The 18399-nt window shown below is 41.2% G+C and overlaps 1 protein-coding gene across 3 annotated transcripts in view; it reads left to right on the top strand.

The window, feature by feature from the left end:
* The window catches only part of CAB39 (calcium binding protein 39), a 108148-nt gene that overhangs the window by 64046 nt on the left and 25703 nt on the right, over nt 1–18399 (top strand). For all 3 annotated transcript variants that reach the window (XM_031651598.1, XM_031651599.1, XM_021924106.2), the window contains 2 exons: nt 13968–14132; nt 16284–16402. In XM_031651598.1, the coding sequence (XP_031507458.1) occupies nt 13968–14132; nt 16284–16402 (284 nt within the window). The remainder of the gene's footprint in view (nt 1–13967; nt 14133–16283; nt 16403–18399) is intronic.

Consider the following 18399-nt stretch of genomic DNA (forward strand, 5'->3'; position numbering starts at 1 on the left):
TACTTTATTCTAACTAGTATATTGGAATTCTGCATTGGGTAGTGGGGAAGTGTATATGAGTGTGTGCAAGAAAGATCTTTGTTTCCTTCATAGATTCTAATTTATTTCTATATCTATAGAAAGTCATGTTCTAATGATATATGTTCATTCCCCAAAAAAGCAGAAAATACAAGACTATAAAGAAAAAATAAAATTTATCCTTAATTCAATGCCAGGTGAAATGACTACTGTTAACTTGGTGGGAATTCTCATTCATATTCTAGGTTGCTGTCTCCCTCTCTTTGGGGCAGATAAGTAAATGAGTATGGGGTCATGCTACTCTGTAACCTATTGGTTGTTTTTTGTTTTGTTTTGTTTTTTGTTTTTTAAATTTTAACATCCTTTCATGTTAATGTAGATCTCCATTTTTTTTTTTTTTTAAATACAGAGCCTTACTATGTCACCCAGCCTGGAGTGCAGTGGCATAATCTCAGCTCACTGCAACTTCTGCCTTCCAGGTTCAAGCAATTCTTGTGCCTCAGCCTCCCAAGTAACTGGGATTACAGGTACCTGGCTGATTTTCATATTTTTAGTAGAGATGGAGTTTCATCATGTAGGCCAGGCTGGTCTTGAACTCCTGACCTCAAGTGATCCACCACCTTGACCTCCCAAAGTGCTGGGATTACAGGTGTGAGCCACCGCACCTGGCCCTGAATTATTTTTAAAGCCTTCCATTTCATGGGTACATCATGATTAAACTAGTTCAGTGGGATAACTTCTGATTCTTTGCTGTTGTAAGTAACACTGCATGTACTTACCTTTGTGTACTTGTCTGTTTCCATAGGGTAAATTCCTGAAAGTGTAATTCACAGGAAGTTGCAGAAATGAGTCAGAGACCTTGCACCTTTTAAAGCTCTTCAGTAACATTTTGCCAAATTGCCGTCCAGTAAAGTTGTACCAATTTATTTTCCTACCAGCAGTGTATGTAAAAGCCTTTGCCTCTGATAAGAAGGAAGAATATTTTATCCTTTTAAGATTATTACTATTACTATGAAATAGAATCTTTTGTGAGGTTTTTAATGTCTGACTTAGCCATTTCTATACTTCAGCATGTTACTGTGTTTGTCTTTAAGTGTGCTTTCTATATTGAGGTTAGTCTTGCTACTAACTACTAAAAATTGGGGACAGTGAAGAGGGTAGCCTAGTCTTGTATCTCATCAGGTACAGTCCTGTCCCTTCATCTGGGAGTAGCCTTCTTGTCACCTTGTTTCCTAACCTAAAGCCAGTTTGGATCTACTGAGTGCTTGGGTCCAGAGGAGGAGTGTTGGTAAGGGCTGTTGAGTACTTCAGGGACATGGCATAGAAGCACTAATGGGTATGTGAGCTCTCTTCTCAAGTCTTCTGAAGTTGTACTTCGGTATCACTACTTTTTATCAGCAGTTGCCTCTAGTGACAGTAAAATAGTGCACTGATAGGTACCGTGGGAATGTTGAATTTAAGTCAAGAGAGTTCATACGAAACCTCCTGAGCTTTTGGTGATCTCTAAAAAGGCCATTTGTACTAATGTTTCGATTACTAATTGCTTATTTTCCCATCCTGTTCTGTTTTTCAGTGGGAAAGCAGGCAGTGAAAAATCTCATAGCGTTAGTGCTACTTGAAGAGGTTATTATGGACTCTATCCTTAAAAATTTAAAGTCCTGTTACATGTTATTTAACTGGGATACATTCCAAAACATTGCATCATTAGGCGATTTCTTCCAGCCTCTTGCTCCTGGGCTACAAATATGTATAGCATGTTACTATACTGAATACTGTAGGCAGTTGGAGCACAATGGCAAATATTTGTTTATCTAAACATAGAAAAGGTACAGCAAAAATATGGTATTATATCTATGGGACCACAGTTGTCTGTGTGGTCTCCTGTTGACCAAGACGTTATGCGGCACGTGACAACTTATAGTTAACTATGTCCTCACCCTGGGAGGGAAAGGAGTTTAGTTTCTGATACTGTTACTAGCGAGGTGAGCATTAGGTGTGAACTTTGGGATGTTGGTTACTACTGAAGTTGATCCTAACACTTAAATATTTTAATTTTAAAAATGTATTAAATGTAATTAAAGATGAAGTTGTTATCATTTGGTCATATGTGGAAGTCAGGCTCCATAGTTTAGAATTAATATGCCTGGCCCCGTCGGACATAGGGACTTCACCTCTCAACTCATAGCCTTGATCTGAGAAGCTCTGCCAAGCCCCAGACTCTTTCCTCTGTGCTGTGCTTTTTTGGAGCCTCCACACTGCCACCACTTACGGCAGCTCTGTACAGCCACACAGGATGAAGCACTTCTCAGAAGCCACAAGGAAACAACTAAGAATTGAAACAAAACTCTGTACCTCCCTCCCAGAGGAGTCAGCAGTAAGGGATGATCCACATCTCTTTCTAGGCAAGTGAATGGGCTTGTTGTAAAGGGGGGCTTTTCTCTCACGTCTTTCTTCTTGACCATGATCTATAAAACAGTTGGCTGCTTTTAATAAAGCAGTCTGCCCATGAAAAGTAATATAATGCTAAGTGGTCTATAGAAATGTAGCATCCGTGTCTTGTTCAACTGAGGAAACTTCCCAGACAATTCAGTCAGTTAACAAAATCATCAAGTCATTGCATGTGTAAATTGCCATCATAAGTGCTTTCCAAAGCCCTTGAATGTGTTAGGGAGATGAGAGGTACATGTGAGAGATTATAGCACTACAAGGTCAGCAACCGAAATAAGGTCACAGCTGCTGTAGGCATCAGAGGAGGAGAGAGCCATGCGAGGGAGGAAAGTCTTCTTGGATACAGGAGCTCTTAGAGTGGAGAGAAGGAATGTGAGCATTCAGGCTTTTATGTTAGCTTGAGTAGAGACAGAGATGTCCAGGGTGAGAGAAGGAATGTAGATGACAGGGCAGGAGAGAATTGAAGAGACCTTTATTTGGAATTTGAGATCTTAAAGAAATGGAATGGGTCTCAGGGGTCTTCTGGTCCAGTTCCTTTAATTATTGGATGGTCCAGTAAGACCCAACAGGTTTCCATGAGGCCACACACTGGCACAATTGCACAGGGGTACATGAGTCAAAGCTAACCTCCTTTTTGTTTGGAAGCCCTTTCTGTAGTGCACAGAGAGAGAGCCATCAGCCTTGGAACGAAGTAGGATGCCCCTTACCTGTGAAGAAAAGGCAAAAAGATTATTGATGAACTTACCAGACTTACAAAATGGTTTGGAAGGGTACCTTTCACCCAGCCTCCCTAAATGTTAACATCTCTTATAACCACAGGGCAGTGATCAAAATCCAAAAAATAACATTGGTATAATAATATTAACTAATGCACAGGCCTCTTTCAAGTTTCATCAGTTGTCCTACTCATGTCCTTTTTCTGAACCAAAATCTTAATTCAGGATCACACATTACATTTAAGGAGTCGTAACATCTCCCTAGGTCTCCTTTAATCTGAAACAGTTCTTCAGTCTTTCTTATGACTTTTATGACCTTGGTACTTCTGAGAAATACTAGCCAGCTATTTTGTAGAATGTCCCTTGATTTAGGTTTGGCTGATGTTTCTTCATGATTCAATGTCGATTATGCCTTTGGAAGAATACCACAGAAGTGAAGTACCCTTTTCATTGTATCGTTTCAGGAGGCAGTGATGTCAGTAGTCTCATTACTGATGATGTTCAGTAACATCATTTGGTTAAGGTGGTGTCTACTGGAAAATTACTGTTTTTCCTTTTGTCATTAATAAGTATCTTGGAGCCAGGCGTAGTGGCTCATGCCTGTAATCCCAACACTTTCAGAGGCTGAGGTGGGCTGATAACTCGAGCTCAGGAGTTTGAGACCAGCCTGACCAACATGGTGAGAGCCCATTGCTGCAGAAAATTTAAAACTTGGCCAGACATGGTGGCGCGTACCTATAGTCCCAGTAACTCAGGAGGCTGAGGTGGGAGGATCACTTGAGCCTGGGAGGTTAAGGCTGCAGTGAGACATAATTGCACCACTGCATTCCGCCTGGGCAACAGAGCTGGGCCTGATCGCAAAAAAAAAAAAAGTATCTTGGGGGAACTGAGCATCTCTTCTGAGTTTCTCAGGTGATTCTGAGTGTGTTGACAAGTTTGAGATAAGATGCAGAAATACATCAAGATGGAGTGAAGAAGTTGAGAATGTTTTAATTAGAAAGTCTTATGGTAATATAGGAGGAGTGAAGCTAGATGTTCAGATAAAGGAGTAAAGAGAGACTAATAGCTCTTGAGGGAAGTGGAGCCGTCTTGAAATATGTGCTGCTGGGAGTTACTGGTTGGAAATCAGCCCGGTTTAAAGGATTGTTTCTGAGCTGCTTTGAAGTCAAATGGCATGGTGTATTGGTTAACCGAATGTGCACAAGTTCCATCACTTTTTCTACAGTGCTCAGAAATTTGGGAGCTCAAGTAGAGAAAGTTTTGAATAAAGCACATTTAAGATTGTGTAGGAGAGCCAAGAGACCTTGAACTGCTAGCATGAGTGGCACTGAAATGTGCAGGCTTGGCAGGACCGGGAATGTGGTCATTAAGGGGTCAGTGGATTAGGTGACATGATGATTCAGCAGCTTGAAAACGATACAGTGTTTGGAGGAGCTGTAAGTGTGAATACGTTACTCAGTTGGTGTGAGGGGACAGACGGGGAGGTGGGAGATGCTAGAAGGATGTGGTTAGAAGGGCAGAGAACATATTGACATAATGCCTGCAGGCCAGAGATGGGGCCCTAGGCATAGTCCCTAATGCGAGCTCCTATGAAGGGAACCAAGTCAAAACTAAACAAGAACAACCAAGGTTTTGTGTTTTTTTGTTTTGTTTTGTTTTGTTTTCTTGAAACAGTCTCGCTCTGTCACCCAGGCTGGAGTGCAATGGCTCAATCTCGGCTCACTGCAACCTCTGCCTCTGAGGTTCAAGATATTCAGCCTCCCAAGTAGCCGGGGCTACAGGCTACAGGCGCACACCGCTGCACCCACCTAATTTTTGTATTTTTTAGTAGAGACGGGGTTTTGCCAAGTTGGCCAGGTTGGTCTTGAACTCTGACCTCAGGTGATCTGCCCGCCTCGGCCTCTCAAAGTGCTGGGATTACAGACCTGAACCACCACGCCTGGCCACAACCAAGTTTTATTTGTTCTGTGTGTGGCATCTTCAGTTAGTAAATACTTGCTGAATTACCTTCTCTTGTGAAACACTTATTAAAATTTTCTGATCATCTTTTGGTAGTATTTGGATATATTTTTCAAGCTTTTTGTTTAATCAGCTTATAATTGTCCATGGTTATTTGGTTATTTGTTAGAAATAAATCTTTAAAATGTTGGAAGGGGGATGTCTCATGGGGAGGGCTGAAAAAAGAGAAATGGAAGAAGTAATCAATCAATGAGTACCAACATAATGATCATTTTGATCTGTGTAATTTGTCTCATCTTTTTTTTTTAAATAAAAGTAGAATGTGAATTATAAGAAAAAATATTCAGACAAATCTGAAATGGAGCAAGTGAAAATACTCTTCTTACTCCACCCCACAGGTAGACGACCATACTGTTTGGTGTGTCTTCTCCCAAAGTATTTTCTCTGTGAGACCATAGGGAGTTACGTTGTAAATTGAGCACAAGGCAAATCACAACCAAATTTACCTTTGAAAACCCTCTTTACTGGCCGGCTGGCCTTGCGCCTGTAATCCTAGCACTTTGGGAGGTTTGCGCTGGCTTAGATCAGCAAGGTCAGGAGAGAGACGAGACCACGGTGAAACCCCGCCTCTACTAAAATACAAAAATTAGCCGGGCGTGCAGGGCGGGCTTGTAGTCCCAGCTACTCAGAGGCTGAGGCAGGAGAATGGCGGAACCCGGGAGGCTGAGCTTGCAGTGAGCCGAGATCGCCACTGCATTCCAGCCTGGGGGACAGAGCGAGACTCCGTCTCAAAAAAGAAAACCCCTTAATTGTCCATATAGAGCAGTAAACAGTGTGGGCATAGTGTAACTCAAGATTTCCAACACCGTGTTTCCTCCAACATTGAAACGGATTGCTTTTTGAGATGGAGTCTCAATTTCTGTCACCCAGGCTGGGAGTGCAGGGCTTGATCTCAGCTCACTGCAAGCTCTGCCTCCCAGGTTCACACCATTCTTCCCAGGTCTTAGCCTTCTGAGCTGCTGGGACTACAGGCTCACCCCATGCCCGGCTAATTTTTTTTTTTTTTTTTTTTTTAGTAGACAGGGTTTCTCACCGCACAGCTGTGATGGTCTACATCTCCTGACCTCAGGATCCCCCACCTCGCCTCCTCAAGTGTTGATTGAGCAGGCGGAGCCACCGCAGCCTGGCCCAGACTGCTCTTTCTTTAGCGGAGCACCAGATGCAGTAGTTGGCTTTCATTGGGCTCAGCTTGGGAACATGTCCACACTATGAGCTGTGCGTGCACACTGAGACCCAAGCTCGGGGCATATGCTCATTAAGTGAAATGGCCAGCATTGAGTCACTCAGCTAGTCTCTTTCCTTGCTCACTGCTGTAACTCTTTGTTAGGAAGACATCTGCTTGTAATTATTTAGCTGGCTTCCTTCCTTTGAACTGCTGTTATTTTTTCACAACTCAGGTGATTTATTTCTTTGCCCGTTCTTAGAGGGAAGTCTGTTCTTGTCCAATTTTTGTTGTTGTTGTTTTGTTTGTTTGTTTGTTTTGAGACAGGGTCTTGTTCTCGCTCTGCCATCCAGGCAGTGGATGGAGTGCAATAGCACCATCTCGGCTCAGTGCAACCTCTGCACCACTCCCCACCCCCATCCCCCAGGCTCAATCTATCCTCCCACCTCAGCCTCCCAAGTAGCTGGGACCATAGGCATGCACCACCATGCCCGGCGAATTTTTTGTATTTTTAGTAGAGATAGGGTGTCACCATGTTTTCCAGGCTGGTCTCGCACTCCTAAGCTCAAGCCATCCACCTGCCTTGGCCTCCCAAAGTGCTGGGATTACAGGCATGAGCCACTGTGGTCTGCCTCAATTCAGCATTTTTAAGGAATCCCTTGACTTTATGGTATGATAACATCACATTTCTCTACATCCAGTTGTAATCTGGATTTTATAACCCTGTTATCAGGAATGCTGATGTTCAGCCATTCATCAATAATGTCTGAAGCATTTTAAGCAACAGCAATGTCTTAATCATATTCATGTTATGAAAAGATAATTCTAGGTGTGATGTGGAGAATGCATCCCCATTAGGCCCCCTACAATCCACAGAAACCAGTCAGTACATGATGTATTAATGTAGGCAAGCGTTATGGGGAACTTTGATTTGTGTGGTGATGGTAGACAGGGGGATAAGTGGATGGATTTGGGAGTCGGTGATGAGTTAGATATTGGGGCAAGGTGAAGAAGAGGGGAGAGTCGAAGATGACTCCTGAGTTTCTGAAATGTAATAACCTCATCAGTGGTGTCGTTACATGAAACAGGGAACAAGGGGGGATATCAGGCACTAGGGCGAGATCTTGAGTTCTATTTTAGATGTATTCAATTTGAGCTACCTTGAGACATTACAAGTGGAGGCATTTTAAGAAGACTGCCCAGTGGTACTGATAAGGCCTGGGAGAAAAGAACTGGATTAGAGATAGGAATCTATGAGGCATCTGCATTTAACTGTTAATTAAAGCAGTGGGTGTGGATGAGATCACTTAAGAGTCTAGGGGATAAGAAGAGGAAGCCCTAGTACCCTGCCTTGAGGGATTCCGTGTTTAAATGGCCTAGCCAAAGTGAATGAGGCAAAAAGGAGACAGAGGAGGAGCAACCAGAGAGTTAGGAGGGAAAATACGGATGTTGGTGAGTCACAGAGGACCCGAAGAATGGTTTTCAGAGGAGAGTGTAATCAGCAGTTCCGAATCCTGTGGAAAGTTCAGGTGTAATTGTTGGGAATGAAGTTTTTGGTGTCGAGGAAAAAAAAAAAAAGAACACAGGAACACATGATCTCTCAACAAGGAGAGCTTTACTTTCTGCAGAAAGGGTGCTACTCAATAGTTGTCTGGCCACGAGAGCACACCAAACAAAGTAGACAGAGTTACTTAGAACCTGATGTGTTTACCCTACTGCTGTGTCCAGTTTCCTTTGGCTGGGATAGGACCTCACATTTTACACTTTATCCTATTGGCTATTAGTTTAAAACTTTCTTAATTAGGTAAGGGGAACAGAACAAAGAAAAGGAAGTTGCCCAGGGCTAGTTAAGGAAGCATCTCCAAATAAGGAATGGCATGCACTGTGGGCTCCGGTGTGCCTAGTTCTGTCCAGGCATGCTGGAGCAAGCTAGGAGAGCTGATTTGGAATACATATATATACACACACACACACTAATAGTGGATAGCAATCTTATAGTAAGAAATTGTGACCTCATAATCTTTGAAGAAGAACTTTCCCATTTCTTACAGTAATAAAGACACAAAATTGTATTTAATGGCATGCAGGTCAGTGACTAGCCAAAAGAATTGGGCTGAAGAGTGAGTAAGAAAAAAAGACTTGGACTATAGTAAATACAGGCAAATGTTTTGAGAGGTTTCATTATGAGGTTCTGGGCAGGGGCAGGGGGGCGGTGGGTGATTGTGGAATCTAAGGAGGACCTATTTGATTTTGTCAAGTGGAGTCTTAATCAGGTTTAAAACGGATAGGAAGAAATTAGGTGAGGGGAGATTGACTCTGTGAGGAGGAGATGAGGTAACAGGCAGGGTGAGTTCCTAAGACGGCATGGGGGTGGGGAGATCCAAAAGCAGGTGAGGATTAATGTAGGTGGCGGGTGCAGTATCAGCTGGTGAGGGAATTCCTTCTGAAAGGGAATGGGGCTTTATACACAGTCCACAATGCCATTCAACTCAGAAGTATAATATATAGCTTTCTCTTCTTTTTTTTTTTTTTTTTTTTAAGACAGGATCTCGCTCTGTCACCCAGACTGGAGTGCAGTGGTGCAATGATAGCTCACTGCAGCCTCAACCTCCTGACCTCAGCCTCAGCCTCCTGAGTAGCTGAGACTATAGGTGCATGCCACCATACACTCAGCTAACTAACTTTTGTTTTTTTTTTTAAGAGATGGAGTCTCACCATGTTGCCCAGGCTGGTCTCAAACTCCTGGGCTCAAGTGATCCACCTGCTGCAGCCTCCCAGAGTGCTAGGATCACAGGCGTGAGCCCCCACACCCAGCTGTAAATAGCTTTCTAATTGTGTTCCTGCCTCTCTCCTTCCTTCCTTTTTTTTGGGGGGGGGGTGGGGCATAGGGGGGAACAGCTTTATTGAGATATAACTTACATGCCATATAGTTCACCCATTTGGAGGGTACAATTCACTGGTTTTTCGTTTATTCACAGGTATGTGTAACCATAACCACAAGTCAATCTTAGGTCATTTTATCACCTCACAAACCTGTACCCTTTAGTTATTCACCTCCCTTCTTTCTTATTCATCTTTTGCTGTCAGAATAGAATATGGTCTGAATTCAGATTTAAAAATCATACAATGATTTCAAAGAAAAGTATAAACTGAGGTACATGAAGAATTGTTAAGCGCTTTAAAACTTTGATCTAACCAGAGAAGCAAAGGAGGCTGAGGCCTCCTACTTAGGGTCACTGACATAGAATCAATAGATAATGCATTCACAAAACCTATTAGGTATCAGATTCTTCCTGTCAAAGAGAATTATCTGAAGAATAGAAATAGTAAAATGGAGTGGAAAACGCAATGCATGCAGATAGATTGTAAGAGAACACCTACTATTGCTAAATGATTTTTCTCTTGGCCCGGAAAAATTACATTCTGGGTTACTGAATTTGAGATTTCCAAGGCATTCCCGAGAATGAAGTAGTAACAGCAGGCTGGAAAAGGTAGAGTCGGCTTAGCATTGATACTGAGTATGGTTTCATAATGGGATTATTAGGAGGATGACTTACAAGCATTTAGAAAAGTTAGTCAGTAGATATTAGTGTAGGCATAGTAAAAAGGTCAGACCAAATAACTTCATTTTCTTATGGTCAGGAAATAGGGAAATAGTATAATTTAATTTTATCAAGGTATTTGACAGAAAAAACCTTTTGAATGTAACTTGGAAATAGTTGCATATATACAAGACTGAGCAGCCCTGCCCCAAGATTTGTAGTAGATCATTACTGAAAGGAGCATGATGATTCAGAGACATGAGGGGCTCTATTCATGCATCATTCCTTTCCAGCATTTTGGTCAATGATTGAGGCAGGTCATGGGAGACATGCATATGAGATTTTCATATGATACAAGTGGGAAAGCGGGTAGCTAATACATTGGATGTCCATCAGAATCCAGAGTTACTGCCATAATCTTGAATGATGGGCTGATGAGATTAAATTAAATAGAAAAGTTAAAGTCTTCATCGCAGTGTAATTCACCCCAGTTTAAGACTAACATTTGGAAAGACCTGTCTTTATCAAGTAGTACCTGTGAAAACCAAAGATGTTTTGTTCACTGTAAGCTCTCTCTGAGTCAGTTATTCAACATAATTGCAAAAATTCTTAAAAAGTAGCCTTGGGCTGCACTAACATTTGTAATGAAGGAGTGGTGGTCTGGTGTCTTCTGCACTGTACCGTTCTGGATAGGGCTGAATGTTAGCTCTGCCTTTCTTAGGTTAATCAAAGAACCTGAGGGGAGGTTTTCTGGAGAAGATGACAATTTAGGGAACATAGGCAGGCTGCCCTCAAGAGATTTATGTGGAAGAGAAGTTAAAATATTGCCTGATCTGCAGTATAAACCCAGGGCCAGCAGACAGTGTAATGAAGCAATGTTTGTCTCATAAATTTGTCTAACAGATATCTGATTCTGAATTCTGCTAATCCTGCATTACTGGACACTGGAAATATTTAAGGTAAAGTCTTGTGATTTGGTAGGAAGGTTAGAAGGTTACATAACTGAGTACCATGAGACTATATGATCCTCTAAGTACTGTTGAACGCTGAGGTTTTGTGAATCTGTGCAAAGTAATCTCCTTGAAGTGTATTTCTGATCATAAATGCTTCAGTTTATATAAGTTTTTATAGCCTTTATGTTATGTCTCTTTAATACTCTACTTGGATCTCCTTTGTTGGTTTATTAACTATAAATCTTTTATTTTGTTTTTGGGTTTTGTTTTTTTTTTTTTAAACTGGTTGTTTTAGGGCTTATAGTATACACCTTTAACTTACTATAGTCTATCTTCAGGAAATATACTGCTTCAGTTGTTATAAGAACCTGACAACAGTATACCTATGTACCTCCATTACACCTCTTTGAGCTATTGTTGCCATTTTTATTCTACATATACATAACCCCAGAATACATTGTTGTTTTTGCTTTAAAGAGCCAGTTCTCGCTGGACGCAGTGGCTCTCGCCTGTAATCCCAGCACTTTGGGAGGCCGAGTCAGGTGGATCACAAGGTCATGAGATTGAGACCATCCTGGCCAACATGGTGATACCCCGTCTTTACTAAAAATACAAAAATTAGCTGGGCATGGTGGCAGGCGCCTGTAGTCCCAGCTACTCAGGAGGCTGAGGCAGGAGAATCGCTTGAACCTGAGAGGCGGAGGTTGCAATGAGGTGAGATTGCGCCACTGCACTCCAGCCTGGGTGACAGAACAAGACTCCGATTCAAAAAGAAAAAAAGTTAATTCTCTTTTAAATAAAAGGGAAATTTTTGTTTAATACTTACGTTACTATCTTCATTGCTTTTCATTCCTTTGTGAAGAATCATTTTTCTTCAGCCAGTAGAACTTCCTTAAATATTTCACAAAGTACAAGTCTCTGGTGATGAAATAGTTCTAGTTTTCTATGTCTCAAAAACTCTTTATTCTGCCTTTGTTTTTGAAAAATATTTTTGCTGGGGTATAAAATTTTAGGATGACAATTTGGTTGTGTTTTTCAGTATTTTAACAGTGTTCCTCCACTATCTTTTGACTTGCATCATTCCTGTCAGGAAGTCTGTTGTCATTCTTTGATTCTTTGTCCATAATATTTTTTCCGTCTGGCTACTTTTAAGATTCTTTCTTTAGCACTGAATTTAAGCAGTTTGATTATTCTATGCCTTGGTATTGTCTTCCTGTTTCTCATGCTTGGGATTTTTTAATGTTTTGGCTCTATGGAATTCAGTTTTCATTAAATTTGGAAAACATTCGTCCATTATGTTTTCAAATATTTTATCTGCCCTTCCACCTCCTTTGAGGGCTGCAGTTACACATCTGTGAGATTGCTTAAAGTTATCCCCTGGCTCACTAATGAGATGTCCCTTCTTTCCCCTAAGTTTCATTTTAGATAGATTTTAGGCTCTATGTTTGTGTTTACTAACCTATTATCTACTGTCTAATCTGCCGTTAAACCCATCTGGTATAATTTTTGTCTTAGACCTTGTAGTTTTATTTCTAAGTGTTTCAGGTGTTTTTTATGCCTTTCATTCCTCTACTTATCATGGTACATTTTTCTTAAATATATTGAATACGGTTGTAGTAACTATTTTAATGTCCTTGTTGAGTAATTCTGCCATCTGTGCCATTTCCACAGCTGTTTCTGTTGATTAGTTATTATTAGTCGTGTTTTCCAATTTTGGTCCTTTCCAGGATTTCTGTTAAGCTTTGTTGGGCAGGACCAGATCAGAGTTTGGCCTAGGATTAATTTTGTATGCCTACTGAGGCAAAATCCCCTGAGTACTTTGCTTGATGACTAGTGAATATGAGGTTTTCCATTAGGCTGGTAGGAAACAAAAGCTATTTCCAGCCCCATGTGAGCTCCAAGGTTCTGGTTCCTAGCCTTGGCTACTTTCCTTACCCACATGTGGTTATCAGGACTCAGTTGAAGACAGGAGTGGGCTCTGCAGGGCTCTGCCATGCTCTGTCTGGGCAGCTCTCTCCTCTCTGCCCTGTAAACTCTAGTCTTCTTGGCCTCCCTGGGTTGCCAGCTCTGCCCATGGAGACTACCACCTCTTCTGGCTGGCTTCCCCCTCCCTGTGCTGTGGCCTAGCAAAAAAGTAGGGTAGTTATGAAGTTCCCCTCATTTGTTTTCCTTCTTTCAGGGATCACTGTCCTGTACTGCCTGAAGTCCAGTGTTTGAAAGTCATTGTTTTGGCCAGGCACGGTGGCTCACACCTGTAATCCCAGCACAAGTTGGGCAGATCACTTGAGCCCAGGAGTTTGAGACCAGCCTGAGCAAGATGGCAAAACCTCATCTCTACTAAAAATACAAAAATTGGCCTGGCATGGTGGCACATACCTGTGGTCCCAGTTACTCAGGAGGCTAAGACAGGAGGATTGCGTAAATCCAGGAAGTTGAGACTGCAGTGAGCTGTGATCACACCACTGCACTCTAGGCCTGGGTGACAGCACGAGACCCTGTCTCAAAAAAAAAAAAGTCATTTTTATTAGTCTTTTTCATGGGAAAAGGTAAATCTCACCCTCCTGTCTCTTGAGCGGAAGTAGAAGGTCTTTAGTGACTTTTTAATCTATCACTAACACCTGAGCTTTGCACTGAGCCATTTTCTGCTCTCTCCTTTATTTCCTCCACACCTTTTCTGTGATAGGACTTGTACTTTCCCTTCTCCCTCATCCCTAGCTCATGCCATTCCTTATTCTCCATACTTGCTTGACAGAATCTCTTCATTCTTGGGAATCAGCCCAGTTGCCTCTTTGGTGATGTTTCCCTCCCACTTGAGGAAGTGAACCTTTTCCCTGTTTTGTTTCTGCCATACATAAACATGGTTTTCAGTATGTGGGTGTCTGTTGTGCACATGCTGGCTCCTGTGGAGTATGCATGTTGGTTCCCATGTGCACGCATACATAGCGCCCAGCTCCTGAGGGCGAGGATGGAGCTTGCCCACTTTGCTTCTTGTTCATAGGTCCGTGGGTCTGTAATATAGAGAGGTGATTTGACAAATTTTGATGTGTTATATGTTTGTTAAAATGAATTTTTTTTTCTCCTCTTCCCCAACTCCTCTCTCTAAAATTAGGCTACAGAAGAAGTTTCCAAAAATCTGGTTGCCATGAAAGAAATTCTGTATGGCACAAACGAAAAAGAGCCTCAGACAGAAGCAGTAGCTCAACTTGCTCAAGAACTCTATAATAGTGGGCTCCTTAGCACCCTGGTAGCTGATTTACAGCTCATTGACTTTGAGGTAAGAAATCAGCTTCTTATTTTTAAAAAACAGTACCCTACACATAATTCATCTCCATACGTTCTCTCTTTTGGAACATTGTAAGATTATTCTTGGGCTCCTGACTCAGGGTTACTGACCTCTGTCAGCATGCCTGGGCTGCCTACCTGATTAGCAGAGCAAAGGCAGGAACCTAGGGGTGTTTCAGGCTTGGGACAGGATTCTTCCCTGTTTCATCACATTGGACGTGTAGTTTCTTAGATGCTCATTATGCCCTTTCATTTAGGTTGTTTTAAAAAACAACTGCTCATTAGAGCACTGTAGTACTCTAATAATTCACTGGCCCTTGACTTTCAAAGAATAAACAATCTAAAGACAACTATAGAATGTTAGAATTTCAGAGGAAAATACAATCATAGAGAACTATCCAGTTATGTCTCTTTGTTACCTGTTAATTCATTACAGCCAGAGACCATATATGTTTTGTTTGCTTAGCACTGCTTTTAAATTTTAAATTAGTATAACATTTAAGTGACAGGACATTTATACACAGTCTAAATTTCTGGCTTCTCTTGAAAAATTTGATTCTAGCAATATTGGGTATATAGTCCTACTTGACCCTTCAGCTAGGGCAGAGTAGCATCACAGGGCATCCACACCTGGGTTTGCTTCTCCTATCTCAGGCCCATTTGCATCTCCTGCCCAGCCCTGGTAGGCATTTGACATTGTTGCCCAAGTTAATACAGTTGGATCATGCTATGTTAAATATTTAGTGAATTTAACAGTGAGAATAATGATCCTGGAGACCATCTGAATAGTCACGATGCATATATGGTAACGAAGCTAATGAAGCGCCATGGCTTTTTGTCATCAGTGTGCTTTGTTTTAAGCCCCAGTGTTTGTCAGCCTGAATGAGTGGATGTCTGTACAGGTGCTTGAAAGACAGGTACATGTTTCAGAGGAGAAAATGACAGACATATAGTCAGATTAAATTTTGGAAAAGGATGAGAGGGTATGGTTCATAAGTTGAGTATAATACTGATAATAAAGTAAAATTTTATTTCTGTCCTACTGTAGAGCGGATAGAACTGCAGTGTTTCCATTTTATAGCTGATTTCATCTGTTTTTAATAATATATCAAATTCCAACAGCAACAATTTTTATTTCCTCTGCAAAGTTGGGGATGTAGTTGAACATCTAGGTTCCTTCTCCTTTGTCTGCCTCCACCTGACCTGGACACTGAATTTAATATTTATGTGGAACTTTAAAGACATCAGCTTAAAAGAAAATTGTGCCCTTAAGGCTGGTTCTTAAAGAAAGGCTGGTTCTTAGAGGTTGCCTTTACTGCTCCTGAGCTAGTGCAGGGCCCAGGATTATCTCTCTGTTTGACTTTAGATATATCCTGGAAAGCTAGCATTTCACTCACTCTCCTGTGGGCTTGTTAGCCTTGTAACAAGTGACTGTTCAGAAATGCTGCTTGGAGTCCAGTTCTCCATTTGTTGATTTCTTGTGCAGCTTTCTGATTGTAAGATTCACTGGAAGGATCCATCTGTTTTGTACAGTAGTGTAATGAAGTTCTGATCTCTGAACTACTGTATCATGTGATTCTTAGTACCTTCATTGTTAATCTATATAAAGTCTTCCCTAAATAGGCCTCATTTAATTAGAAGATAGGTCTACTTTCCATTAAAGCCCAGTTTCATACAGAATTCTTCCATTTTTAATATAGCGGCAGAGTATATTTTCCTCTCCTTCCATCACTATAAAAGGAAAGCACATATAGTGTTCCCAATGTAAGCATCTTATTTGAAGCTACTTGTTCCATTTGGGTGGAATTCAGATCCCTTAGATTGTTAACATATTGCAGGGTTTTGTTTCTCATATCAGAGTCAGCATGATCCTGAGACTTAGAAATCGTTGAAATTATATGTGGAATATAGTCAACCCATTGTTGTTTTTGTCAACACATTGTTCATGTTAAAAATAGTACACTAGTAAACTTAGAATATAGAATTACAAATGAAGAGATAATTTAATGTCTATGAATGTGTTAAAGTCAGATACTCAGTCGTAACAATAAGTACAATGGCCTTATTCGAGTTCATTTGGGAGGGTGAATGGGCATTTTGATGTTTAGTCAGGACAATATGTTAATGATTGTATTCCTAATAGGGCAAAAAAGACGTGGCTCAAATTTTCAACAATATTCTCAGAAGACAAATTGGTACAAGAACTCCTACTGTTGAATACATCTGCACCCAACAGAATATTTTGTTCATGTTATTGAAAGGGTATGTACAATGTAATAAAATTTGTATTCTCAGTTGAACATAAAGGAAAGGTTGCCTTGGGGAAAAAACAGGATGCTGAATGTGGGAGGCATTTTCTCTGTAGTTAAGATTATTTTTTCATAGATTTTGAACACCTCTCCCTCCTTGAAATCCAACCTGTGAGCAAAATTGAATTTGAAAATGCCCTACAGGTGGGAGTTTAAAATTAGGTGAATTCTGAGCTTTTAAATTCACAAATCCAGCATGACTGAAGGAAAAAATAGTAATTCTCTGTGGTCTTATTTCTGTTCTCTAGGACTTAAAAAAGTTGGATTTCATTGAAGTATCAGTTAAGTTATATATTGAAAGACATCTCCTTTGGACATAATATGCACGCCGTAAGGCAGTAAAAGCTGCCTCTTAAATGGAGCATGGATTATCTACAGCTTTACTTTGTTGAGTCAGCAAAGTACATGTTTATGAAGTAGTGCCCTTTGATCTTTACCTCTCTGTGTCCACTTACTAATCCATATAATTTGGTATTTCACAGTGCATCTTCCTGAAATTACTACTGGTCTAAGCAGGCATTAATGTTTGGGGGTAGTCTTGTCAGTTTAAAAGAAAAAAAAAAAAGCCTAAAAACCGAACCATAGAACCAAATGCCCTTCTCCCTCATCCCTGAGCCTCATTGACTGGCAAGGTAATGTCCTGCTGTTTCACACCAGAATTGTGTGCCAGCCCCGGGTATGGTGTGCATCTGTTTGTCCCAGCTTTGGTGGTGGTCTGTTCTATTAAGTTGGTGGGCAGGCATGTTCCTGGCATGGCTGTTGGTGTGAATCAGCTTGCTCTACTCCTCCTGGCTTTATAGCTTGCCTCAGTCTGATTCACATCTCTGCGGTTTAACACTTCCCCCAAGTTCAAACTTGTTTAGACAAAGTGTGAGTCAGTGCCTGTGTTGCACGCCAGCATTCTGTTTCCCTCTTTCTATTTCTAACCATCTGTGTTACTTCTTCAGATTTTGGGATACAGAACTTTTGGCATCTGATTTTTTGTTGTATCAATTCAGAGTTGTATGTATAAACATGCAGTGAGTAGTGTGAAATTTTGGTGATCTTAGAGCAGCCTTCAGGTGCCTTTGTGTGTTTTTAAAGCCCATATTTCCTTTTCCGTAGAAACCAAGGATTATTAAAATCAATACATTAGTTAACTCTGCCGACATTTTTCACTTCAGAGTAATCAGAGGCATGATATGAATATTGTTAAATGGCCTGTAAAGAAAGACTTTTGAGATACAATTTATAGTTTAGAGCTCTCACCTGGGCTGGCCAGAGCGGACACTTCCAGCCAGGAAGTACCATGGAGAATGCAACTGGTGGATCCACCAGAAGCCCCTGCCCACCTCCTTTGTTGTGAAGAATGTACATACAACACTTACCAGTTCCTACCCTAAACCCAGCTTCAACAGTTAAAGTTCTGTCATTCTTGTTCCTCTAGTCCTTGCCCCCTTTTTCCTCTGACACATGTCATCACCTCAGTATGCATCCCTAGTACACAGTACAAAACACAGTATAACACAGTTACGATACCATTTGCCAACCTAATGTCTAATGCCTGATTTGCAGATTTCCTCAATTTTCACAAAAATGGCATTTTACAGTTAGTTTATTTCATATTACTTCCAGGCCGGACATGGTGGCTCACGCCTGTAATACCAGCATTTGGGAGGCCAAGGCAGGTGGATCACTTGAGTCCAGGAATTTGAGACCAGCCTGGGCAACATGGTGAAACCCCACCTCTACTAAAAATACAAAAATTAGCCTGGTGTGGTGGCGCACACCTGTAATCCCAGCTACTCGGGAGGCTGAGGCACAAGAATAGCTTGAACCCAGGAGGTGGAGGTTGCGGTGAGCCGAGATTGCACCACTGCGCTTTAGCTTGGGTGACAGAGCAAGACTTGGTCTCCAAAAAAAAAAAAACAGTTACAAACAAGGTCCACAAACTGAATTTGGTTAATGTAA

The sequence above is a fragment of the Papio anubis genome, chromosome 10 (genome assembly GCF_008728515.1).
Source record: "Papio anubis isolate 15944 chromosome 10, Panubis1.0, whole genome shotgun sequence".
NCBI classification, from domain to species: Eukaryota; Metazoa; Chordata; class Mammalia; order Primates; family Cercopithecidae; genus Papio; species Papio anubis.